Below are 27,064 nucleotides of genomic sequence, written 5' to 3' on the forward strand. Positions count from 1 at the left end.
TTGACTCAGATCTTTCCTTCACTCCTCACATCAAATCACTCGCTTGTGTCATCTACACCTCAAAAACATCTCAAGAATCAGGACTTTGCTCACCTTTAACTCGGCAAAAACTCTTACTGTAGCTCTTATTCATTCTCGTCTGCACTACTGCAACTCTCTACTTATCGGGCTCCCTCTTACTAAACTCTCCCCTCTCCAATCCGTCCTTAACGCAGCAGCCAGGATCATATTCCTCGCCAACCGCTACACCGATGCCTCTTCCCTGTGCCAGTCATTGCATTGGTTACCCATCCAATATAGAGTTCAATTTAAACTTACCACGCTTACCCACAAAGCGCTCCATGCTTCAGTACCCCCCTACATCTCCTCCCTTGTCTCAGTCTACCACCCTACACGTGGCCTCCGTTCTGCCAGTGACTTAAAACTAAAATCCTCCATAATCCGAACTTCCCACTCCCGTCTCCAAGATTTCTCGCGTGCTGCGACAATTCTTTGGAATGCACTACCCAGGACAGTTCGATTAATTCCCAATACCCACAGTTTCAAGTGGACCCTAAAAACCCATTTCTTTAGACTGGCGTATCGACTCCACACACTATCTGTCCATCCCAGTTGTCCATCCCAGTTTTCCCCCATATTAAAATCTTCTTCAAGTTAAGGTTCATACCAACCATGCACATAATAGCCTCGGTCAGGACTGCACACATACTGGCAGGCGACCAGTCCATGTATTATTTATCCTATTTAGTATATCAAGGCTGCATTATACAATATATGTACATTCTACCTTTTGTGTCTCCCCCATTTCCTCATAGACTGTAAGCTTGCGAGCAGGGCCCTCACTCCTTTCGATATGAGATATGCTTATTCTGTATTGTCTGAATAAGTCCCCCCTAAAATTTGTAAAGTGCTGCGGAATATGTTGGCGCTATAAAAATAAAAAAAAATATTATTATTATTAATTTGTGAAATCTGTAAATGGGTTAGATAAGGCAAGCCTGTTCGTGGTGGCCATCTTTTGAGCTTCCAGGTGACCATGAACAGTGTCCCCAATACATTGTGTCTGCTAACTATTCCAGCAAGATCTGCATTCAAATAGCTAAATGTCGCTCCTTCCCTTCTTAACCTGCCATGTGCCCAGACAGTAGTGTACAACTGTATATAGGGTATTGTCAGATTCAAAAGAAGTTGGAATATTATTTGTAACGTACATTTGTTTCCTATTATCCTTTGTGAAGCATTCCAAAGTTATCACCACATAAAGTGATTTGAAAAATGGGGCCTGATTAGAAACACAAAACTGACTGTGGGAAGGGGTTAAATCAGAGGATTACAAAGTCAAAAACTGTGACTATACACAATAAAACATCTACTGAAATGATCAAACTCAACATTCTCCATCAGAGAAAAATGAGTAACTAGTGGTGAAACCTCTCTGGGGTAATTGGAGTATGGGGCTCGGTGGCTCTTGGGAATCTAAACTATCGTAAGGGCCAATATTTTCTGTCAGATGAGAAGACATATTAGACATTTAAAGTGAACTTTTTTATAATACTGCAGAGCTGAGGGGTCTTAAATTTAGATTTCGGGCAATTGGAAGAGATAATGGAGATCTTTTTGAAAGACTACCAGGGAGTTACAGAGTCACATAAGTGAGGCCGGCCGATCCCACCACAATGAAACCATCATACAGAATGAACTTGTGAAAAAAGAAAGAATATAAAAACATGTTACATCCCCAACAACAATGTATGTATGAAGGGAGAAATCCAACACTAAACCGGAGTTACACTCATTTATGGTAGACCATTGGAGCTACTATGAGTTCTGACCAGAACAGTAGAGAAAGTATTAGCGCCCCCATTTCAGGAGAGATTGTGCAGTAATCTGAATTCCTGAGGATTGAAAACATAATGGAATTTATGACGTGGAGTGAATCCATGAAACCAGGGCTGGAGCCAACACATCTCCTGCAGGCGGGAATAAATGTATATTACATCCATCAGCCACGCACAGCTTAGAGATATATCATGGCACAGTGTAAATTTTGTGTACGTTATCGCGATCCTATTTGAAGTTAGTCGGTTTGAAAAGAAATTGAACAGTCAGGATAAAGGGAAACTCTGCTGTTATTGTACAGAAATTCACACTTGGCCTCACTGCACATTTAATGTTGTAGATCATAAATGTGAAGTTTGGCCAGAAAGACTGGACCTGGTCTTGTAGGGACCATATGAGCACATTCAGCAGCACAGAAGGTAGAGAAGGTAGATTTATCCAATAAGATATCAGGGATCTAGGAACCCAACACCATCATTACCCTCCGCTTTCTCTTACAGGTCCATCATAATATTTTTCTTCAACTGATTTTCTCATTTGTCAGCACATTCTACATACGCTGTCATTTGGCTTTGTAGTTTACAGATCTGGGCAGGTAATGGACAGTGTCTTATAATCCCAGGGGGAGGTGGATCCTCCAGGTTGTAAGTTCTATAGAAAAGGGCTCTCACAATTTCCCAAAGTAATTTGAACATTTTCAGATGGAGGAGAATGTTGTGGTCTAGAGGCAAAATGGTGATCACACAATTGTGATACAGCTGGACTACATCACCGATAAAGCAGCCACAGACAGGGACTGAGAAGAATCTGTGACGACTTCTCTGTATTTAGTGGTTCCTACTCACCTGGGTAGTCATATGTAAGAATCTCCTCTTTACACCGCTCATCACCCCTCACATATGTCTCTGTAGTATTAATATGGGTCAGATCTTCACCCTGAAACAAATATTGTAAAAGTCACAGACAGATGGAGAAGTCTCATTACACAAGTATAAAATATATAATACTGGTGGATAAAAAAAGACTGAGCACAAGACCTTCACAGCCATCTACATATCATAGGGGAGATCTCATGACACCTTCTCTCCATCTACCTGATGATCCTGAGGAACATTGGGATCTTCTTGTTTACAGTCATGTGGAAGAAGAGGACGGGGACATCTCTCTGGTGTTGTCCTCTTACTGGATAGATCTGGAGGAAACACATACAGGGACTGAATTCATTCTTTACATACAGATAATTATAGGCCGTGTGTATTTAGTCCTGTCTATTACCTGGTGATGTGAGAGGCTGGGGAACCTCTATCATGATGTCCTTGTACACATCTTTGTGTCCTTCTAAATACTCCCACTCCTCCATGGAAAAATAGAGGGCGACATTCTGACACCTTATAGGAACCTGACACATACAATGATACAGTCATCCCCCCGATCCCTTCATAGCGTTACTGTATAATATCCCAGCATTCCCAGCAGTGTCACCTCTCCAGTCAGCAGTTCAATCATCTTGTAGGTGAGTTCTAGGATCTTCTGGTCATTGATGTCCTCATGTATCAGGGGGTGAGGTGGAGGCCCCGTGATTAATCTCTGGTTATGGAGAGACACATTAATAAATCTCACTACAGACATTTCCAGAGTCCTCACCTCTCCAGTTCTGTCCATCTGTTATTCCCATAGATAAGAATGATGTAATGTGACGTCATCAGAATCTCTCACCTCTCCAGTAAGCCGGAAGAGGATCTCTAGGGTGAGGTGTAATATCCTCTCCACCATCTTGTCCCTGTCCATATCCATCTTTGATAGGGAAATCAGGAAAATTCTCTTATATAGAAGATCTTCACTGAGAGGATCCGACACTGTAGAGAGAAGATGATGAGCCGATGTAACATGATAAAAATTATGTGTAATAATACATCTATTGGAGATAATAAGGGAAACATATAAGGAGATTTATTATTTTACAGAATTTCATTTTTTTCCCTTTACATCTAGTAATAAAACCTATATATTTTAGGCCACAGACAACAAGCAGTTTCTTCCTCGGAGTCTGCAGCTGAATACGTTTCTCATAGACTCATCTTCCATAAAGCTAATTCTCATCTAATTTTCTGACACTAGAAATGACATTGAGAATAACCTCGGCACTCAATGGTTCTTATAGAATTTTTTTTTTTAATGCAGGCCAAAAACAAAAGTAAATGTTTCGGTCGATCTGACCTTCATCAGTAACTGTTGGAAATAGCACAAAGAACAAAACAATAAATAAAAGAATAATAATAAATAATAAAATAAAAAAGCATATACAAATGGATCATAGTGCAATAACATGATAATATCTCTTGTTTAACCTGAACAATAAACATGCTGTCAAACAGTGTATAATATTTCGTCAAACCCCATTAATGCGGATACAACATCACAGTATAGAGCAAGTATATATACAAATTGAAGAGAGGTGACACCTACTAGACTGCTGGATGGTATTCAAAGGTAGGAATTCAAAAGTGTGGAGATATGGTGACACTGGTTACTTGGGTCTGCAGAAAAGAGCAGAGAGTGGCAGACTCAGAGTTAACAGCTGAGAGGGACTGTGGAGGCAGAGATAGACAGAATAGAGCTGGACGTAGCATACCTGTGACCCAGAGTTCCTGGTTATAAAGTGGTGCTGCACGTAGTGGCTTAGAGGAACGCAGTGTCCACCGCTAGTTCCTGGTACTGTGCGCGTTGTCAGGGGCAGGATGGTATCTAAAGGCCGGGAGCGGGAATAGAGAGGGCGGCTGACCAATCGCCGCCAATCCCGCAGTGCTGTGTAGTGTGAACTCCGGAAGTGCACGTGTGACGTCACCGGAAGTGACGCGCTGCTCCCAGGAAGCTGTGCGTTCCACAGGCCGGTGTAAATGCGTTCCAGTGAGCCGGAAATTTCAGTGCCAGGGAGAGAGAATGTGCGTTCCACCAGTATAGAGCATAAGACCTAATGGCCATGAGCCAGAGCCTTTGTTGGAGTGGAGAAGGATCCAGGAGAGGGGACAAGAGGAATAATCTGCAATAAAGGAGACAATATTTGAGTAGGATATGGAGATCAAAACATGTATATTATTGACCTATTCAAATTGAAGACCATATTTCCAAACGTAAAATATATTTCAACATAGGGTCACATAAGATCCCTGGGTGACAAGTTTCTCTATACCAATTGTTCAATGAGAACCAAACTCCAAACATAAAAAAACCTTATATAAAAGGCCAGTAGGTCATAGTCCCTATTAGGGCCTTTCGGCTCTAAGGACTGTAATTCATGAATCCAGAAGGCTTCTCTACGTTTGGTGATAAAGTGTTGGGGAATGGGTAACATTAGGTTTTTGCACAGAATTGTGGATTTGTGCTTTGAAATCCTATCCCTTATGGGCTGTGTCGTCTCCCCCACATAGATTCGGCCGCATGGTCATTTAATAAGATATTCCACATATGAGCTGTCACATGTAAAGTACCCTTTGATGTTGTACATCTTGCCAGTTTGTGGGTGATGAACAATGCTACCCCTGATGACATTGTTGCATTGACGACATTGGAATGTACCCATTTGGGATTCTGCAAGAACGGTTGTGCGGGACCTTGGTGCGCTGCACCCAAATCAGCACTTACCAGAGAGTCTCTAATATTGGTTGCCCTCTTAAAACACGGTAGGAAGGGTTACTGGAATGCAGGGATCGTGGGATAGTCGGTTTGTAAGATGCTCCTGTGTTTCCTAATGGTTTTATGCAAGATGAGGCGAAGGGGTCGAACGTGTGAACGAAGGGGATTCTGTCCTTAGTGTTTGGAAGATCAGTTCTGGAATTACACGCCAAGGGATGCAAGAAGCTAGGTGGATAGCCTCGTTCAGTGAATTTGGTCGACATTTCTTGTAACCTCTGATTGCAGATAGTTTCACTGGACACTATCCGTTTGACCCTCTGAAATTGTGATGTAGGTATAGATTTCTTCATCAACCTTGGATGATTGCTAGAAAAGTATAATAGGCCATTGCAATCGGTGGGCTTGGAATAGAGGTCAGTTGTTAGGTGGCCCTGTGTATCCTTGATCACCATGGTATTAAGGAAACTAACCCGGCTTGAATCATATGTCATGGTGAAGCTCAAATCTGGCCATGCGGAGTTCAGTGTGGAGAAAAAACTAAGGATTCCAAGGGACCCCCACCATATGCAAAAGATGTAGTCTATGAAACGTTTCCAGAGAATGCAATGTTCTTGAAAAAGTGGATTAGAGTAGACCACCTGACTCTTGAAGGCTGCCATGTAGCTCCTTGGGCAGTTCCTTTGAGCTCATAATTCTCATTTGGTCTGACATGCACTGTGAGCTGTGGGGTCTTATATAGACAGGTGTGTGCCTTTCCAAATCAAGTCCGATCAGTTTAATTAAACACAGTTGGACTCCAATGAAGGAGTAGAACCATCTCAAGGAGGATCACAAGGAAATGGACAGCATGTGACTTAAATATGAGTGTCTGAGCAAAGGGTCTGAATACTTATGACCATGTGATATTTCAGTTTTTCTTTTTTAATAAATTTGAAAAAAATTTCTACATTTCTGTTTTTTTTCAGTCAAGATGGGGTGCAGAGTGTACTTTAATGAGAAAAAAATGAACTTTTTAGAATTTACCAAATGGCTGCAATGAACAAAGAGTGAACAAATTTAAAGGGGTCTGAATACTTTCCATACCCACTGTATAAATAGGAACTAGGGGTCACAGTTATGCTACATCCAGCTCTATTCTGTCTATCTCTGCCTCTACAGTCCCTCTCAGCTGACTGGGTGTCACCTCTCTTCAATTTGTATATATACTTGCTCTATACTATGATGTTGTATCCGCATTAATGGGGTTTGATGAAATATTATGAACTGTTTGACAGCATGTTTATTGTTCAGGTTAAACAAGAGATATTATCATGTTATTGAACAATGATCCATTTGTATATGCTTTTTTATTTGATTATTTATTATTATTTTTTCATTTATTGTTTTGTTCTTTGTGCTATTTCCAACTGTTACTGATGAAGGTCAGATCGACTGAAACGTTTACTTTTGTTTTTGGACTGCATTAAAAAAAAATAAAAATTCTATAAGAACCATTGAGTGTTTAGGTTATTCTCAGTTACAGTATGGGTTTGGACCCTACTCGAGCACCTCTGTCCGGTAGTGCAGCGGTTATTTTCTTATCCTGCTGCGCCTGTATGCTTGCACATCGCAGTGATATGTCATCACTGACCTTTTCATATAATGCGGATGAGACATCTACCATTCTGACTTCCTAACGGTCCCATCTAAGGAAACCAGAGGCCGGGACGTGGAAAGGCAACACCGACATCTGATCAACATAGAGCTGCACTGTGCAACTGTAACAGAATACCTAAGGGTCCAACGGATCCCTAGGGGGCTGAGAGTGCCAATACGTCCCACCTTGTTTTCCGATCAATCGGATTACTGTACCAAATTTGAACAGATTTTGAATAAGTGTTCATTTGATTTGATGGCGCTAACAGTCGATTTTTTACATAAGGCTATCAACTCAAAGAAGGACCAAATCAAGAACATCGAGTCACAACTCTCCTCTACAGTCAGCGCTGAAGAATTGACAACCCTCTAGGGTAAGATCAAGGACAACACTGACCGCCATCGGAGAGACACTGAGGCAAGGAAACGAAGAAAGTTCTTAAGAGATACAGAGGATTACGATCTGAACAGAGTTTACCAATGTCAGGACAGATCTTTCTCTGGGAGAAATCCCAATCGATTCAACAGATCATCCACCGAGCTTTCCTCTTCCAGATCGGAACTAGACAGGTGAGACCCATATGTCTCTTCTTCTCATTTTTTAGGACAACCAAGGCGACGTCAAACAACAAGAAGAAGACGAGAAGAGGCGGAAAACATGAGAGGCAACACCGACTTCATCAGGGTGACTCGGTCTCAGGCGCAGGCCCCTGGTGGTAAATATTTCCTCTTATACACTTAGCACTGCCCAGCTAACAGTACTACAAAAAGGTCTCTCCTTTTATTCAGTTAATAGATACAATACCTTTAACTTGGATATGGAACTGCTGCGGTTTTACCGCTCTTTGCGCCTGAAAGCACATTTAGCTCAAACTGAAATTTCCGGCGTTAATAACTCTAGTAGCATCCATCCCAATCCAGCTATAGCCATCACATCCAGTAGCTTGGCCCTCCGCACAAAAGGCTCCTACAGATCACCCATGCCCTTGAAACGTTTATCAGCTTTGTGGACACTGTTTTTCAGGAATTACGCTCCAAAGTTGACATAGGTAAACTACACTATGAACCCAATTTGTCCTCCCTTGATCAACAGGCTTTGAGAAGTCTCAAAGAGGACAAAAATTTGGTCATAAAACCAGCCGACAAGGGAGGAGCAATTGTGGTCATGAATAAGTGTGACTATGTCAGGGAAATAGAGCGTCAACTTAGTGCCCAGACTACATATCGCCGATTGCCCCATGATACCCTGCCCCAATACAGCACTTTAATATCTTCAGTCATTAACCGCTTCATTACGGCGGGCGTCATTGATATTAAAACAGGTGAATTCCTTTCAAAGAAACATTCTATCACACCGGTCTTTTACGTCTTGCCTAAGATTCACAAAAGTGTAACGGATCCACCGGGGAGGCCGATTGTGGCCTCCACAGAGTCACTTCTATCCCCATTGTCTATTTTCCTTGAAAAAGTCCTCACGCCCCTCATTCAACAGAGTCCATCTTTCCTACTGGACACAGGAGCTTTCCTCGCCTAACTCACTGAACTCAAACAGGTCCCAACTAGGGCTATCCTAGTCTCTTTTGATGTAAAAAATCCATATACATCTATTCTCCATGACCAAGGAATCAGGACAGTACAGAATCTTCTCATTGAGTCACACACGGATCGACAGGTAGTTGATCTGTGCAATGAATTACTCACGTTGGTTCTTACCAATAATTATTTCTTGTTCCAGGACACCTACTGTATTACCTCAAAATTAAGGGCACCGCGATGGCCTCTATTGTGGCTCCCCCATATGCAAATTGATACATGTCAGCCTTCGAGAGTCAGGTGGTCTACTTTAATCCACTTTTTCAAGAACATTCCATTCTCTGGAAACGTTTCATAGACAACATCTTTTGCATATGGGGGGGGTCCCTTGGAATTCTTAGAGGTTTTTCTCCACTCTGAACTCTGCATGGCCAGATTTGAGCTTCACCATGACATATGATTCAAGCCGTGTTAGTTTCCTTGATACCATGGTGATCAAGGATACACATGGCCACCTAACAACTGACCTCTATTCCAAGCCGACCGATTGCAATGGCCTATTACACTTTTCTTGCAATCATCCAAGGTTGATGAAGAAATCTATACCTACATCACAATTTCAGAGGGTCAAACGGATAGTGTCCAGTGAAACTATCTGCAATCAGAGGTTACAAGAAATGTCGACCAAATTCACTGAACGAGGCTATCCACCTAGCTTCTTGCATCCCTTGGCGTGTAATTCCAGAACTGATCTTCCAAACACTAAGGACAGAATCCCCTTCATTCACACGTTCCACCCCTTCGCCTACATCTTACATAAAACCATTAGGAAACACAGGAGCATCTTACAAACCGGCTATCCCACGATCCCTGCATTCCAACAACCCTTCCTAACGTGTTTTAAGAGAGCAGCCAATATTAGAGACTCTCTGGTACGTGCCGATTTGGGCGCAGCGCACCAAGGTCCCGCACAACGGTTATTGCAGAATCCCAAAATGGGCACATTCCCATGTCTCCAATGTCGTCAATATAACAATGTCCTCAGGGGTAGCATTGTTCATCACTCACAAACTGGCAAGATATACAACATCAAAGGGTACTTTAGATGTGACAGTTCATATGTGGTATATCTTATTAAATGACCATGCGGCCGAATCTATGTGGGGGAGACGACATAGCCCATAAGGGATAGGATTTCAAAGCACAAGTCCACAATCCTGTGCAAAAACCTAATGTTACCCGTTCCCCAACACTTTATCATGGCAGGACATAGTATTTCTCAAGTCAAATACCAGGTATTGGAACAAGTTTTTAAACCACGTCAGGGGGGGCGACCGAGTGAGCCTTCTCAAACGTAAAGAAACCTACTGGATTCATGAATTACAGTCCCTAGAGCCGAAAGGCCTTAATAGGGACGTACTGGCCTTTATATAAGGGTTTTTTTATGTTTGGAGTTTGGTTCTCATTGAATAATTGGTATAGAGAAACTTGTCACCAAGGGATCTTATGTGACCCTATGTTGAAATGTATTTTACGCTTGGAAATGTGGTCTTCAATTTGAATAGGTCAATAGTATACATGTTTTGATCTCCATATCCTACTCATATATTGTCTCCTTTATTGCAGATTATTCCTCTCTGGCACACTCTTGTCCCCTCTCCTGGATCCTTCTCCACTCCAACAAAGGCTCTGGCTCATGCCCATGGGGTTTTATGCTCTATACTGGTGGAATGCACGTTCTCTCTCCCTCAAACTTCTGGCTCACTGAAACGCATTTACACTGGCCTGTGGAACGCACAGCTTCCTGGGAGCAGCGAGCCACTTCCGGTGACGTCACACGTGCACTTCCGGAGTTCACACTACACAGCCCAGTGGGATTGGCGGCGATTGGCCAGCCGCCCTCACTATTCCCGCCCCCGCCTTTAGATACCATCCTGCCCCTGACAACGCGCACAGTACCAGGAACTAGCGGTGGACACTGCGTTCTTCTAAGCCACTACGTGCAGCACCACTTTATAACCAGGAACTCTGGGTCACAGGTATGCTACGTCCAGCTCTATTCTGTGTATCTCTGCCTCCACAGTCTCTCTCAGCTGTTAACTCTGAGTCTGCCACTCTCTGCTCTTTTCTGCAGACCCAAGTAACCAGAGTCACCATATCTCCACACTTTTGAATTCCTACCTTTGAATACCATCCAGCAGTCTAGTAGGTGTCACCTCTCTTCAATTTGTATATATACTTGCTCTATACTGTGATGTTGTATCCGCATTAATGGGGTTTGACGAAATATTATACACTGTTTGATAGCTTGTTTATTGTTCAGGTTAAACAAGAGATATTATCATGTTATTGCGCTATGATCCATTGGTATATGCTTTTATATTTTATTATTTATTATTCATTTATTTATTGTTTAGTTCTTTGTGCTATTTCCAACAGTTACTGATGAAGGTCAGATCGACCGAAACGTTTACTTTTGTGTTTGGACTGCATTAAAAAAACATTTTTCTATAAGAACCATTGAGAGCCGAGGTTATTCTCAGTTACAGTATGGGTTTGGACCCAACTCTAGCACCTCTGTCCGGTAGTGCAACGGTTATCATCTTATACTGGCATTGACATTTGCAATTCTGCAGGAGATATTTATTTCATGTGACAAGAGAAATAGCTACTTCATGATGAGGCAACATCTTCTACTACGGCTCTAAAACCATATTTGGCCACAGTCCGTCACTGACAACATCACCACCGGCCGTCTATATGAATGTTTCCCGTCTTCCCCGGACTGTAATCTTCTATCACGTTAGATCTCAAGTCTGATTCACACACAGAAGTTTGAGGATTTTATAAAAGCTGTTTTGTTTGCACAAACACCGCGGACAGAAAAGATTTGATACTAAAGTCTACATGTGCAGTGTATTATGGGGTTTATTTCTGGCCTTAGACTTTCCTATATTACAAGAAAAAACCCAGAAAAAAAATTGTTTTTGGTTTTATATGAACTCTTTTGGGCACCAGAACATAGATGTACACCGCAGGGATGGCACAGGTGCGGCAGCAATAAAATCCCTGGCAGTTTAACCACTTGCTCCTGCAAAAACCAAACATGGCATCTAAGAAGGCGTGACAGAGTTCGGCTGAATGCCCCTCCTCCTCCCCCAAATGCTCAATAGTATGGGGCTGCCTAGTTCCTACAATACTGAAATGCCTAATAATGGTGTCTGGGCCTGCAATGTACGAAAGTCTATTAGGACGGGCCAGAGGCAGCGTTCCAAAAGTTACCTTTTAACGACCCCATAAACATTTGACTACAGTTGCATGGAAGCACTTATTTTGGGGGTTTTGGTTGACTATATAATGTATTAGGGGGCCTCCCTACAGTCAGTCATACAAACCACAGGAAAGCTGGAATATTTGTGTGTATGGGGGAGTCTGGATAGATAGCCGTCTGCCAAATGACCGCTCAGCCAACACTTATCTCATGTGTATGGGGACTTTACTATTGCACAGGTAGTGATAATACACGGCACTACAGCAGTACATTGCATCACCGGAGCGATCAGAGGCTTCTGTGTTGTATGATCGCACTAAGGAGAGTTGTTAAAAAAAGTTTAAAAAAAGTTTTAAAGTGAAAATATCACAGTTTTGGCAAAAATAAATATTTGTCACTATAGGGAAAACATGCATATAATGGGAAAATGGAGAGGGAGGTAAGCTCACTGTTTATTCAATGTACGTTGTCTGAAGATCACCGCATGGAGCCGCCCTGGTCAGGGACATTTCAAGGTTCAAGTAGAGAAAGGAGGAGAGATGGATTCTCCAGCATGGTCTATATTGTTAAAACCTCACATTTATTGTGAATTCATAAAACTGTTGTGATGGCATACCACCAAGTGCCCACATACCAAACCAATGATTATTCCTGATTTACAACATGTGAGTCTCCGTGATACTTTTATATCCTTCCCTTTCCTGGGTGTCCATTGATTACTGAGTACTTCTCAGACAATTTAACCCTGTATTGTATGGAAGAAAAAGAGAATACACAAATACAACTCATGCATGAGACATTCAATAAAATCACTGGAAATCAAAGACAAATATAATTAATTGCACTGTAATATTAATCCTGTCTGATGTTCATTCCCTGTGGGGCTCTAGTGTGTAATTTAAAAATCCAATATGACTTTCTATTTAACATTTTTCTTTTCACATCTCCACCTCTTAATGGTTTATAAGACTTTTCTATTCCTAATATCTGAAGGATCTGATATCCCCTTTATGTTTTTGTGAAAAGTGTCTTGAAACCACAGACACGTTTAATGATTGTCTAATACATTTTTTTAGCAGATCTGACGTGCATCCCACATATTGTAATTAACTCTCTATACACTCTATTAAATAGATGACCCCTATAGTGTTACAACTGATGAAATTGTGTATTGCAAATTGTTGTCCCGTTAGATTTTCTTCAAATGTGTCAGCTTTATTAACATAGTTGCATGCTTTACAGGGTGTATGTCCACATTTAAAAAAAAACCTTATAAGATAACCAAGTCACCAAATACTGGCCGATAAAGACACACTTTGTCACTCTCGTACTCCCTACTGATTGAACCACTGGACCAGTCTAAAACACGCTTCCAATCTCAATGGGAGAGAGATCTGGGTTGCATCTTAACGAGGGATCAGTGGAAGCAGATCTTAACCTTGACACACAAATCATCAATCAGCTCGCGATTTCAGGAGGCCAGCTATAAACTGCTGTCTCAGTGGTATACGGTCCCAACTCGCCTACACTCTATATTCCCAGATGCTAGTCCCATGTGTTGGACATGTGGGGAGGAGGAGGGTGACCTACTACATATTTTCTGGACCTGTAAACTCCTTTCTCCTTTCTGGGGAAAAGTTCTACTAGTGATTAGTAAATTCACTGATCTTATTTCAGACCTTGACCCAGCTTTCGTCCTTCTCCATCACAGCAACATCCCTTTAAAAACATATAAAAACTCGATACTGAGACACTTCATCACGTCTGCTAGAGCATGTATTCCCTCGCTATAAAAAAGTAACAATATCTCGACAATCTCACTATGGTTCTGCAAAATAAATGCGATTATGTTAACGGAGGAGCTCACCTATACGATCAATAACTCCCATGATAAATTTTATAAAACATGGTTCTACTGGTTGGAGTTTAAATCTACCGCTGATTACCTTGACCTCATAGGGGAAAACTAAAGGTACCGTTACACTTCGCGACGCTACAGCAATCCCGACAACGATACGACCTGGCTGGGATCGTTACTGCGTCGCTATGTGGTCGCTGGTGAGATGTCAAACAGTCAGATCTTCCCAACGACGCAGCAACGATACGGTGACCCGTAGGGACCTGCATGACGATGTTGACGGTCGTTGGGACCCTGTCACATAGCAGCTACTCTGACGATTCAGACCTCGATGAGAAACGACTTCCCAGTTCTGAGTCGCCAACGAGGTCGTTGGTAAGGTGTCAAACATAAAGATGCATGCTACCCAGTGGGACCTCAACGATCAAAAATTGGTCCAGGCCATTTCGACACGACCAGCGATCTCACAGCATGGCTCTGGTCGCTGCTATGTGTCAAGCGTAGCGAGATCGATGCTGAGGTCGCTGTTGCGTCACAAAACTTTTGACTCAGCAGCGATCTCGCTAGCAATCTCGCTTAGTGTGATGGGGCTTAAGTCTATACTTTAGGAGCCCCTCTGATATTACCCTAACCCTCTTACCCATACATCCCTTCCCCCACTTTCCTTTATCTTTGTTTGAATTTGTGTTTTTGGTTTTAACTACTCGTTTTTTCTTTATAACCCTTATACACCCCCAAAATTAAAGTGGAAAAACACACTACAGGCTGATCCAACTTTGATGTAATGTCCTTAAAACAAGTCAAAATGAGGCTCAGTATTGTGTGTGGCCTCCACGTGCCTGTATGACCTCCCTACAATGCCTGGGCATGATCCTGATGAGGTTGCGGATGGTCTCCTGTGGGATCTCCTCCCAGACCTGGACTACCGCCAACTGCTAGACAGTCTGTGGTGCAATGTGACGTTGGTGGATGGAGCGAGACATGATGTCCCAGATGAGCTCAATCGGATTCAGGTCTGGGGAACAGACGGGCCAGTCCATAGCTTCAATGCCGTCATCTTGCAGGAACTGCTGACACACTCCAGCCACATGAGGTCTGGCATTGTCCTGCATTAGGAGGAATCCAGGGCCAACCGCACCAGCATATGGTCTCACAAGGGGTCTGAGGATCTCATCTCGGTACCTAATGGCAGTCAGGCTACCTCTGGCGAGCACATGGAGGGCTGTGCGGCCCTCCAAAGAAATGCTACCCCACACCATTACTGACCCACTGCTAAACCAGTCATGCTGAAGCATGTAGCAGGCAGCAGATAGCTCTCCACAGCGTCTCCAGACTCTGTCACGTCTGTCACATGTGCTCAGTGTGAACCTGCTTTCATCTGTGAAGAGCACAGGGCACCAGTGGCGACTTTGCCAATCCTGGTGTTCTGTGGCAAATGCCAAGCGTCCTACACGGTGTTGGGCTGTGAGCACAACCCCCATCTGTGGACGTCGGGCCCTCATACCACCCTCATGGAGTCGGTTTCTAACTGTTTGCGCAGACACATGTACATTTGTGGCCTGCTGGGCTCTGGCAGAGCTCTTCCTATTCCTCCTTGAACAAAAGCAGAAGTAGCGGTCCTGCTGCTGGGTTTTTGCCCTCCTACGGCCCCCTCCATGTCTCCTGGTGTACTGGCCTGTCTCCTGGTAGCGCCTCCAGCCTCTGGACACTACGCTGACAGACACAGCAAACCTTCTTGCCACAGCTCGAATTGATGTGCCATCCTGGATGAGCTGCACTACCTGAGCAACTTCTGTGGGTTGTAGAGTCCGTCTCATGCTACCACGAGTGTGAAGGCACAATCAACATTCAAAAGTTACCAAAAGATCAGCCTGAAAGCATTGGTACTGAGATGTGGTCTGTGGTCCCCACCTGCAGAACCGCTCCTTTATTGAGTGTGTCTTGATAATTGCCAATAATTTCCATCTATTGTCTATTCCATTTTCACAACAGCATGGGAAATTGATTGTCAATCAGTGTTGCTTTCTAAGTGGACAGTTTGATTTCACAGAAGTTTGATGTACAGTACAGACCAAAAGTTTGGACACACCTTCTCATTTAAAGATTTTTCTGTATTTTCATGACTTTGAAAATTGTACATTCACACTGAAGGCATCAAAACTATGAATTAACACATGTAGTATTATATACTAAACAAAAAAGTGTGAAACAACTGAAAATATGTCTTATATTCTTGGTTCTTCAAAGTAGCCACCTTTTGCTTTGATGACTGCTTTGCACACTCTTGGCATTCTCTTGATGAGCTTCAAGAGGTAGTCACCGGAAATGGTTTTCTCTTCACAGGTGTGCCCTGTCAGGTTTAATAAGTGGGATTTCTTGTCTTATAAATGGGGTTGGGACTATCAGTTGTGTTGTGGAGAAGTCAGGTGGATACACAGCTGATAGTCCTACTGAATAGACTGTTAGAATTTGTATTATGGCAAGAAAAAAGCAGCTAAGTAAAGAAAAACGAGTGGCCATCATTACTTTAAGAAATGAAGGTCAGTCAGTCCGAAAAATTGGGCAAACTTTGAAAGTGTCCCCAAGTGCAGTTGCAACAACCATCAAGCGCTACAAAGAAACTGCCTCACATGAGGACCGCCCCAGGAAAGGAAGACCAAGAGTCACCTCTGCTTCTGAGGATAGGTATATCCAAGTCACCAGCCTCAGAAATTGCAGGTTAACAGCAGCTCAGATTAGAGACCAGGTCAATGCCACACAGAGTTCTAGCCGCAGACACATCTCTTCAACAACTGTTAAGAGGAGACTTTGTGCAGCAGGCCTTCATGGTAAAATAGCTGCTAGGAAACCACTGCTAATGACAGGCAACAAGCAGAAGAGACTTGTTTGGGCTAAAGAACACAAGGAATGGACATCAGACCAGTGGAAATCTGAGCTTTGGTCTGATGAGTCCAAATTTGAGATCTTTGGTTCCAACCACCGTGTCTTTGTGCGACGCAGAAAAGGTGAACGGATGGACTCTACATGCCTGGTTCCCACCGTGAAGCATGGAGGAGGAGGTGTGATGGTGTGGGGGTGCTTTGCTGGTGACACTGTTGGGGATTTATTCATAATTGAAGGCATACTGAACCAGCATGGCTACCACAGCATCTTGCAGCGGCATGCTATTCCATCCGGTTTGCGTTTAGTTGGACCATTTTTCAACAGGACAATGACCCCAAACACGCCTCCAGGCTGTGTAAGGGCTATTTGACCAAGGAGAGTGATGGGGTGCTACGCCAGATGACCTGGCCTCCACAGTCACCAGACCTGAACCCAATCGAGATGGTTTAGTGTGAGCTGGACCGCAGAGTGAAGGCAAAAGGGCCAACAAGTGCTAGGCATCTCTGGGAACTCCTTCAAGATTGTTGGAAGACAATTTCCGGTGACTACTTCTTGAAGCTCATCAAGAGAATGCCAAGAGTGTGCAAAGCAGTCATCAAAGCAAAAGGTGGCTACTTTGAAGAACCTAGAATATAAGACATATTTTCAGTTGTTTCACACTTTTTTGTTAAGTATATAATTCCACATGTGTTAATTCATAGTTTTGATGCCTTCAGTGTGAATGTACAATTTTCAAAGTCATGAAAATACAGAAAAATCTTTAAATGATAAGGTGTGTCCAAACTTTTGGTCTGTACTGTACTTGGAGTTATATTCTGTTGTTTAAGTGTTCCATTTATTTTTTTGAGCAGTGTATGTTAATCCACATGAATATGTAATGACTTAATGTTTAAGTCTGAGTCACTACGCTGGTATATCCTAAAACACATTGAACCAATGTTCTACCAGTGACTCTACTTTGTATTGTGTTTAATTATTTCATTTTGTTTTCAAATGTTTTGGAAATACTGGTTATTGTTATGGTTATGGGGTCATGTTTGACCTACTACTTGTTGCACAACTAGTACCCGGTGTTTGTATCTGTATTTCCTTTTCAAAACTTAATAAAGATAAGTTTATAAAGGATAATCAAGTCACATTGCGTTTGATATTTGTTGCTTGAAAAAAACTAGGTGAAAGTTTTCCGCCCAGTGTAGAAGCCTTTTTGGATACAAAACTCAAACAAAATATGCAAAAGAATTTACAAAGTCTGGAGGATGGATCTCAGACATCAAAGTTTGAAAGAGATATCAAAGACAAGGAGTCAAATTCAATTTACACATGGAAATGAAACAAACCAAGAGCTACTGTTCTGAAATACAGGTCACACAATAAATTCAAAGGAAATAGAGGAGAGCGGAGGCCAGCTTCACAAATCCTAATGTGTCCATGGGTTCCTCTAATTATAATTCTCTGAGGACTTATCTGATGTATCAGTGGGATCAACTAAACACAGAAGGAACAAAAATAAATTCTCAAGTATTCCCCACAATTCAGCACAAAACAACGGAGATGGGCGGGCAGAAAGCACAAAGGTGCCCGGACATGTGCGTTCCATGCCGGAGTGCATCACGGTCTCCTATCTGCGAATGCGCATGTCCGGAAGCATGCGTTCCACACATATGGTATTGGATTGCATTCAGATATGCTCAGATATCTCGATGAAGTACAAGAATATGTGAACCTCATTCACAGGGAACTGAGTAGCAATGGGTAGAGTATAAAATCCAAAATGTAATCCAGAATGGGGCTGCATTAACACAAAACAGGCATAGGAAATTTACTCATTGAGTCCCTTAGGGGCTCGTGAATCCAGTCTAAAAATTCACTCACTTTCTTTTTTGAGGACACATCTATTGTGATCACCTCCCCTCACATTGGGTTTAACCACCTCAATGATGCAAAAGGAGGTGTCTCCGGTTTGACCTCAATGTACACTGTTCATGTGTCTCGCTAATGAGGTGTCCCGACCATGGTGTATATCGCCCAAATGATCCCCCACTCTCTTCCTAGATTGCCTCTTGGTCTTGCATACATAATCTAGGGGGCAGGTGCATGTGGCCATATATACAAATCCTGAGGTTTTACAGTTGGAATAATCCCAATGGTAAAAAGATTTTACTCGTGGAGGAACTCGAGAAAGATTTACATGGTCTCATCCAATTACATGTACAACATTCTCCACATCTAAAGAAACCGCAGATTCTTTTATCTAGCCAAGTCCCCTTGGGTGCAGGTATTTTGTAGAAACTATGCACTAAATGGTCCCTAATGGACCAACCCTTTCTGAAAGTTATTGTGGGAGTAGATCCCACAGCACCCTCAGGGCCGGGTCAGCTATAAGTTTATCCCAGTGTTTTCTGAGGATATTAAAGATACAGTCACTCTGATTGTCATAAGTTTTTCTTACTCGTGTTATCCCATCTTTTTCTTGGTCTCTTGGTTAGGTATGGAGGAGTGTCTGTCTCTCCCATTTTTTTGCAAACGATGATGCGGAGTCCAAAATGTACCAGGAATACCCTTTTTCCCTGAATCTTGTGTTCAGGTCTATTGCCTGTATATTAAAATCTGTGACATTATGGCTGTACCTTCTCAACCATAAAAATTGGCCCCTGGGTATTCCTCTTTTTATGGGGATGGGGGTGGTGGCTATTCCACTTCAATAGTTTATTAGTGCTTGTAGGTTTATGGTAGATGAGTGTCCCTAGGGTCCCATCCCGTTCTATCTAGATTAGTACATCCAGGAAAGGCAACTGGTAATAATTAAATTCAGATATAAATCTCAGGCTCACTCTATTGATGTTGAGTTCCCTGACACATTCAAAAGATTGTTCACTCGTCCCTGACCAGATGATTAAAATGTAGTCAATATATTTGTACCATACCCCAATATATGGCTGCCACCACTTATCATCATCCCTGAATATTGTGGATTCCTCCCACCAGCACAGGAAAAGGTTAGCATTAGTGTTGAGCGAGTATGTTCTATTAACCCTTTCGCCGAGTATGCTCGGGCCGAGCTCCAAGTATTTACAGCTGCTCGGTGATAAGGTTAAATCACTCCCGTGTGCATGATTTGCAACTGTTTGACAGTTTTATTACATGTGAGGAATGTGTAAGAAATAGACATTCCTTACATGTAATAAAGCTGTCAAACAGTTGCAAATCATGCACACGGGAGCGATTTAACCTTATCACCGAGCAGCTGTAAATACTCGGAGCTCGGCCCGAGCATACTCGGACAGAACATACTCACTCAACCCTAGTTAGCATATGAGGGGGCACAGGGGCTCCCAATCGCAGTACCCGTGAGCTGGTGGAAGTACTGCCTGTCAAAAATAAAGAAGTTATGAGTAAGAGTGAATTTTAGAAGATCCTCCATGAAGTCATTATGTCTGCTACACTCTATTGATCTCGATTTCAAGAAATGTCTTACTCCTCTGATACCATCCTCATACTGTATATTACTGTACAAAGCCTCGATATCTAGTAAGGCCTGCTCCCCTACATGCATGTATACATGCTCGAGGGTCCACATGGAGGGGAGCAGGGAAAGGGAAAACCAACTCCAGAGGGATTATTCCAACTTCAGGTAGTCAGGCAGTACTGGAGGAACATTATACTGGGTGGAGGCATCATACATCTTGCATAAGGGGCAAAATGGGGGCATCATACATACTGTATAAGGGGCATAATGGGGGCATTACACTGGGTGGGGGGCATCATACATCCTGCATAAGGAGCATAATGGGGGCATTACACTGTGTGGAGGCATCATACATCCTGCATAAGGGGTATAATGGGGGCATTACACTGTGTGGGGGCATCATACATACTGCATAATAATAATAATAATAATTTTTATTTATATAGCGCCAACATATTCCGCAGCACTTTGCAATTAAGCGGGGACATGTACAAACAATAAATTCAATACAAGGTGAGACAGTTTAACAGTTACAGTACATCAGGAGTGTGGTCCCTGCTCGCAAGCCTACATTGTACAAGGAAATGGGGGGACACAATAGGTGGAAAGTGCTTGTTATTTCAGGTCAGGCAATTATAATAAGTCGGGATTGTCATATAAAGCTGTATGATCCGGTCATCAGCCTCTATGTTCAAGTGCAATACTCAATTACCGAGTGCAGTTATCGTGTGCATGGAGGGTGTGGAGACAGATGAAGTGAGGGAACAGATTCTGAATAGTATTTAGGAGGGAACAGGGGAAAGTTAGTTTACTGAGTATTTGAGGTGGTAGGCTTGTTTAAAGAGATGGGTTTTTAAAGCGCGCTTGAAGATATCGGGACTAGGCATCAATCGGATCGTCTTGGGTACAGCATTCCAGAGAACTGGCGCAGCACGAGAGAAGTCTTGGAGATGGAGGTGCGAGGTTCGGATTATGGAGGATGTTAGTCTTAGGTCATTTGTGGAACGGAGGGCACATGTAGGATGATAGACTGAGATGAGAGAGGAGATATAAGGTGGTGCATAACTGTGGAGAGCTTTGTGGGTGAGATCGATGAGTTTATTGTGGACCCTGTAGCGAATGGGTAACCAGCGTAATGACTGGCACAAGGTGGAGGCATCAGTGAAGCGGCTGAACAGAAATATGACCCTGGCTGCCGCATTCAGGACAGATTGGAGAGGGGAAATTTTGGTAAGAGGGAAACCGATCAGAAGAGAGTTGCAGTAGTCCAGACGAGAGTGAATAAGAGCGACAGTAAGAGTTTTAGCATTTTCAAAAGTGAGAAAAGATCGGATTCTGGAGATGTTTTTAAGATGCAGGTGACAAGAGCGAGTGAGTGATCGGAGATAGGGAGTAAAGGAAAGGTTAGTGTCGAATATGACCCCAAGGCAGCGGGCGTGCTGCTTGGGAGTTATGGTTGAACCCTCCAAGGTAATTTCGATGTTAGGTAGAGTTAGGTTAGTAGAGGGGGGAAACACAAGAAGTTCAGTTTTGGAGAGATTCAGTTTAAGATAGAGGGAGGACATGATGCTAGACACAGCAGACAAACAATCCTTGGTATTTTGTATTAGGGTAGGGGTGATGTCAGGGGAAGAAGTGTATAATTGGGTGTCCTCAGCATAGAGATGATACTGGAACCCAAATCTGCTGATTGTTTGTCCAATAGGGGCAGTGTATAGAGAGAAGAGGAGGGGGCCTAGGACTGAGCCCTGCGGAACCCCGATAGTAAGGGGATGAGGAGGGGAAGAGGAGCCGGCAAAATATACAGTGAAGGAGCAGTCAGAGAGGTAGGAGGAGAACCAGGAGAGAACGGTTTCCTTGAGGCCTATAGAGCGGAGCATAGTGAGGAGGAGCTGGTTATCCACAGTGTCAAATGCTGCAGAGAGATCCAGGAGAATCAGCAGGGAGCAGTGACCTTTGGATTTGGCTGTTAGTAGATCATTAGAGACTTTACTGAGGGCAGTTTCAGTGGAGTGTAAGGAGCGGAAACCAGATTGTAGAGGGTCAAGGAGAGAGTTAATCAGAGAGATAGCGGATTAGGCGGGAATGGACCAGGCGTTCCAGGACTTTAGAGATGAAAGGAAGATTAGAGACAGGTCTGTAGTTAGCAGCGCAGTTCTGGTCCAGGGATGGCTTTTTAAGTAAAGGCGTTATGATGGCATGTTTAAATAAGGAGGGAAAGATACCTGAAGAAAGAGAGAGGTTAAATATTTTAGTCAGGTGAGTGGTGACCATCGGTCAGAGGAACTGCAGGAGATGTGAAGGAATGGGGTCACTGTTGCAAGTTGTAGGCCGAGAAGAAGCGAGGAGCTGGGTAACTTCTTCTTCTGTGACAGGCTCAAAGATGGCAAGTGAGCTTGAAGTGCGGCAGGGAAGGGGATCCAGGCACTGAGGAGATTGGGCTGAGATGTCCTCATGGATGTGGTTGATTTTTCAAAGAAATAAGTGGCCAGATCCTCCCCGCTGAGGTTGGTGGTGGGGGCCTGTGCTTTAGGTTTCAGGAGGGAGTTTAAGGTTTCGAAAAGTCGTTTTGGATTGTTGGACATTGAAGTGATGAGGGTGGTGAAGTAGGATTGTTTGGCCAGATGAAGGGCAGAGTTATAGGTTTTGAGCATGAATTTATAGTGGATGAAGTCCTCTGCTAAAAGAGATTTTCTCCACTGACGCTCAGCACACCTTGAGCAACGTTGAAGAAAACGTGTTTGCATCGTGTGCCAGGGCTGCCGTTGCCAGCGTCGGATCTTTCTGCGAGTAGAAGGAGCTGCTTCATCTAGGGCACTCTTCAGTGTATTATTGTAGTGTGACAATGCTAAGTCTGGACAGGAGAAGGAGGAGATGGGGGCTGAAGATGTGTGGAGATTGTTCATAAGCTGCTGGGTATTAATGGTACGTGTATTCCTATAAGTGTGGTAAGTGGGGGTGTCCCGGGTGAGGAGACAATTCTTAACAGAGAAGGAAAGAAGGTTATGGTCCGAGAGCGGGAGAGGGGAGTTGGTAAAGTCATCCAGCAAGCAGAGACTGGAAAAAAACAGGTCCAGAGTATTCCCGTCTTCATGGGTAGGAGAATTAGTAAACTGTGAGAGACGGAATGAAGAGGTTAGAGAAAGTAGATGAGAGGCAGATTGGGAGAGGGGATCATCGATGGGGAAGTTAAAGTCGCCCATGATGAGGGTGGGGATGTCACAGGATAGAAAGTGAGGAAGCCAGGTGGCAAAGTGATCCAAGAACTGGCGGGAGGAGCCTGGAGGGCGATACACAATTGCCACTCGCAGGGAGAAGGGTTTAAAAAGAGTCTGATGGTGTGGACTTCAAAGGAAGGAAACATAAGTGAGGGAACTGGGGGGATGACCTGGAAAACACATGGTGAGGAAAGGAGCAGACCAACACCTCCATCCTGTCTGTTGCCAGGTCTGGCGGTATGTGAAAATTTCAGCCCACCAAACGAGAGAGCAGCAGCAGCGGTGGTGTCTGGCTGCTGAATCCAGGTTTTTGTGATAGCCAGAAGGCTAATGGAATTAGAGAGGAAAAAATCATGGCTGTAAGTTAGTTTGTTACACACAGACCGTGCGTTCCAGAGAGCACAATGGAAATCGATAGGAGAGGGCATGCACTGAACGGTAATAAAATTAGCAGGGTTTCTATATGCAGCTGGAGGAGAGTAATGTATGCTAGTGGAGGGGGGCCCAGGGTTGGGGGAGATGTTTCCTGCGACTAGTAGAAGGATAAAGAAGAGAAAGAGCAGGTGGTCTAATGATTTGTATGAACGTTTTGAGTGCTGTATGGAGGTAGAGGATGGCTTGCAGTGGGTGAGGAATGTCAGTAGAGCCTCAGAGTTATACATGGGAGAGGGGAGAAGGGAGGGGTTGATATAGGGAGAGTGCACAAAATGTGTTAAAGGGCAGGCGAGTTGTGAGAAAGCAGAAGTGAAAACAAATAAAAAGCAGATTGATAAGACTAATGCATAATGCAGTATGACTGACCGAGAAGCATGTTTGTATGAATATCTTATGCACCTTACCTGTCTCCTGCCCTGTCCAACTGTCATGTATAACTACACTTTTAACTATTGCACTTCAAATCTATTGCACGCGTGACCCAGCACGCGTGCTATCCCGAGCCAGAGCATAACGGGCATAATGGGGGCATTACACTGTGGGGGCATCATACATACTGCATAAGGGGCATAATGGGGGCATTACACTGTGGGGCCAGTAAAGGGGCCCTGTACTATGAGAACGATACATTTCCTCCCTTCCTGTCTCCATAGTTGGGTCGTATGTATCTATTACAGGAAACAGAACAAAAACCTTATGATTCTTATAAAGGGGCAACACAAGACCCCAAAAGAGTCTCCATGCTGAAGGGGTTAATGCCCCCTGCGCCCAGTAATGGGGGATCTCCACATACCTCCACCTGCAGAGCCGCCACCACATATATGGCTGTTCTGTGCGCACAGGACCTGTGATGAGGTCACAGGAGGGGAGGAGTCAGGGGTCACATGATCAGGGGCCTCAGTGGATGCAGGACTCTGCTGTGCTGGTTGTCATGGTGCTGGATGAGCTGAAGTTTATGTGTGGGGTCAGGAGGGGTTTACAGTGTGGATGTAACAGAGCCGAGTGTGTACGGGGCATACGGAGCAGAGCCGCGCGTGTACGAGGCATACGGAGCGGAGCCGCGCGTGTACGAGGCGTACTGAGCGGAGCCGCGCGTGTACGAGGCGTACTGAGCGGAGCCGCGCGTGTACGAGGCGTACTGAGCGGAGCCGCGCGTGTACGAGGCGTACTGAGCGGAGCCGCGCGTGTACGAGGCGTACTGAGCGGAGCCGCGTGTGAACGAAGCGGAGCCGTGTGTGTTTGTCAGTCCTCACTTGTGGGGGCCAATAGCTATGCCCCCAAAGTGTGAAGAACATACAACCCCCTAAAGTGACCCCATTTCAGACACTGTACCCACCAGGGAAGTCATCTGAGGGTGTAATGGGCAGGGCCGGTGTCAGCACCCGGCGGACCCGGGCAAGTGCCGGGGCCCTGAGCAGGTGGGGGGCCCACTTGCCGTCGGGCACCCCGTTGCGCTATGGGACCCGTGAGCGGAGGAGAGTGGTGCCAGTGCCCGCCCCACCCCCGCTTGCTCAGGGCCCCGGCAGCCAGCACAATACTTACCTCTCCCTGTGCCTCCGCAGCAGATCCGGTCTCTTCCGCGGCTGCTGCACTGTGACGTCTTTACACCACGCTCTCTCCTGAGCCGTCACAGCGCAGAGTGGTAAGTCGCTGAGGAGCCTGGAGCAGCGGCAGCAGGTAAGGAGAAGTGAGGTGAGTATTTGATTTTTTTTATTGTATGGAGGCATGGGGCATTATATGGTGGGGTGGGGAGGGGGGGGTGTGACATCCTGCATGGGGCATTATAAGGGGGGGGGTGACCTCCTTTATGGGGCATTATAAGGGAGGGGGGGTGACATCCTGTATGGGGCATTATAAGGGGGGTGACATCCTGTATGGGGCATTATAAGGGAGGGGGGTGACATCCTGTATGGGGCATTATAAGGGAGCGGGGTATGACATCTGGCATGGGGCATTATAAGGGAGGAGGGTGTGACATCCTGCATGGGACATTATAAGAGAGGGGGGGGTGACCTGCATGGGGCATTATAAGGGAGGGGGGGTGACCTCCAGCATGGGGCTTTATAAGGGGGGGTGACATCCTGCATGGGGCGTTATAAGGGAGGGGGGTGTGACATCCTGCATGGGGCATTATGGGGCATTATAAGGGAGGGGGAAAGTGACATCCTGCATGGGGCATTATAAGGAGGGGGGTGACATCCTGCATGGGGCATTATAAGGGAGGGGGGGTGACATCCTGAATGGGGCATTATAAGGGGGGGGTGACATCCTGTGTGGGGCATTATAAGGGGGGGTGACATCCTGTATGGGGCATTATAAGGGAGGGGTGTGTGACATCCTGCATGGAGCATTATAAGGGGGGGTGTGACATCCTGTGTGGGGCATTATAAGGGGGGTGACATCCTGCATGGGGCATTATAAGGGAGGGGGTGTGAGACATCCTGCATGGGGCATTATAAGGGAGGGGGTGTGACATCCTGCATGGGGCATTATAAGGGAGGGGGGTGACATCCTGCATGGGGCATTATAAGTGAGGGGGGGGTGACATCCTGCATGGGCCATTATAAGGGAGGGGCAGTGACATCCTGTATGGGGCATTATAAGGGAGGGGGTGTGACATCCTGCATGGGGCATTATAAGGTAGGGGGGGTGACATCCTGCATGGGGCATTATAAGGGGGGGTGACATCCTACATGGGGCATTATGTGGGGGGAACAGCCTGTGTGGGGCATTATGTGGGGGAAACAGCCTGTGCGGGGCATTAAGTGGGGGTAACAACCTGCATGAGGCATTATGTGGGGGGAACAGCCTGCATGGAGCATTATGTGGGGTCACAGCCTGCATGGAACATTATATGGGGACCAGTATTCTGTATGGAGCGTTATATGTGGGGCCACTATCCTGTATGGAGCGTTATATGGGGGCCAGTATACTGTGTGGAGCGATTCGCCGGTTTCTGAGCTAAAGAAGAATTTACAATAGATATCGCTCATGTAATGTAAGAAGTGAAATCTTCGGGCTTGTACTATATATATATATATATTTATCTGCGGTATCTGTGCATCATGAATCGTGGTATGTGTTAAAGGGGCCACTGAGACTCTTTCACCTGAGGCCCACAAAAACCTGGAGCCGGCCCTGGTAATGGGCGTTGTTATCCCACAGGGGTCTCACTGATTTCTTTACCACTCGTTTGTGTGTAAATAATATTACATTTGCTTAGAGCCGCAGCGAGGGGTTCAGCCAGGGGCGGACACACCGCCGATGCAGCTGCACCCAGGCCCAGAGGTGGA

General features: G+C 44.6%; 2 protein-coding genes across 4 annotated transcripts in view; one reads left to right on the forward strand and one right to left on the reverse strand.

The window, feature by feature from the left end:
* The window catches only part of LOC141192332 (uncharacterized), a 28,930-nt gene extending 4,307 nt beyond the window's left edge, over positions 1 to 24,623 (reverse strand). Inside the window, exons 1-6 of the mRNA XM_073661838.1 lie at positions 24,565 to 24,623; positions 3,556 to 3,695; positions 3,322 to 3,426; positions 3,115 to 3,238; positions 2,934 to 3,031; positions 2,685 to 2,775 (exon numbers count right to left, since the gene is read on the reverse strand). Of these exons, the coding sequence (XP_073517939.1) occupies positions 2,685 to 2,775; positions 2,934 to 3,031; positions 3,115 to 3,238; positions 3,322 to 3,426; positions 3,556 to 3,633 (496 nt within the window). The 5' untranslated portion in view covers positions 3,634 to 3,695; positions 24,565 to 24,623. The remainder of the gene's footprint in view (positions 1 to 2,684; positions 2,776 to 2,933; positions 3,032 to 3,114; positions 3,239 to 3,321; positions 3,427 to 3,555; positions 3,696 to 24,564) is intronic.
* LOC141192334 (uncharacterized) overlaps positions 1 to 27,064 on the forward strand; it is a 732,001-nt gene that overhangs the window by 568,901 nt on the left and 136,036 nt on the right. The gene's annotated exons all lie outside the window — the stretch shown is intronic.

Source organism: Phyllobates terribilis, unplaced genomic scaffold (genome assembly GCF_046119375.1).
Source record: "Phyllobates terribilis strain yellow unplaced genomic scaffold, ASM4611937v1 Scaffold_60__1_contigs__length_8166268, whole genome shotgun sequence".
NCBI lineage: Eukaryota > Metazoa > Chordata > Amphibia > Anura > Dendrobatidae > Phyllobates > Phyllobates terribilis.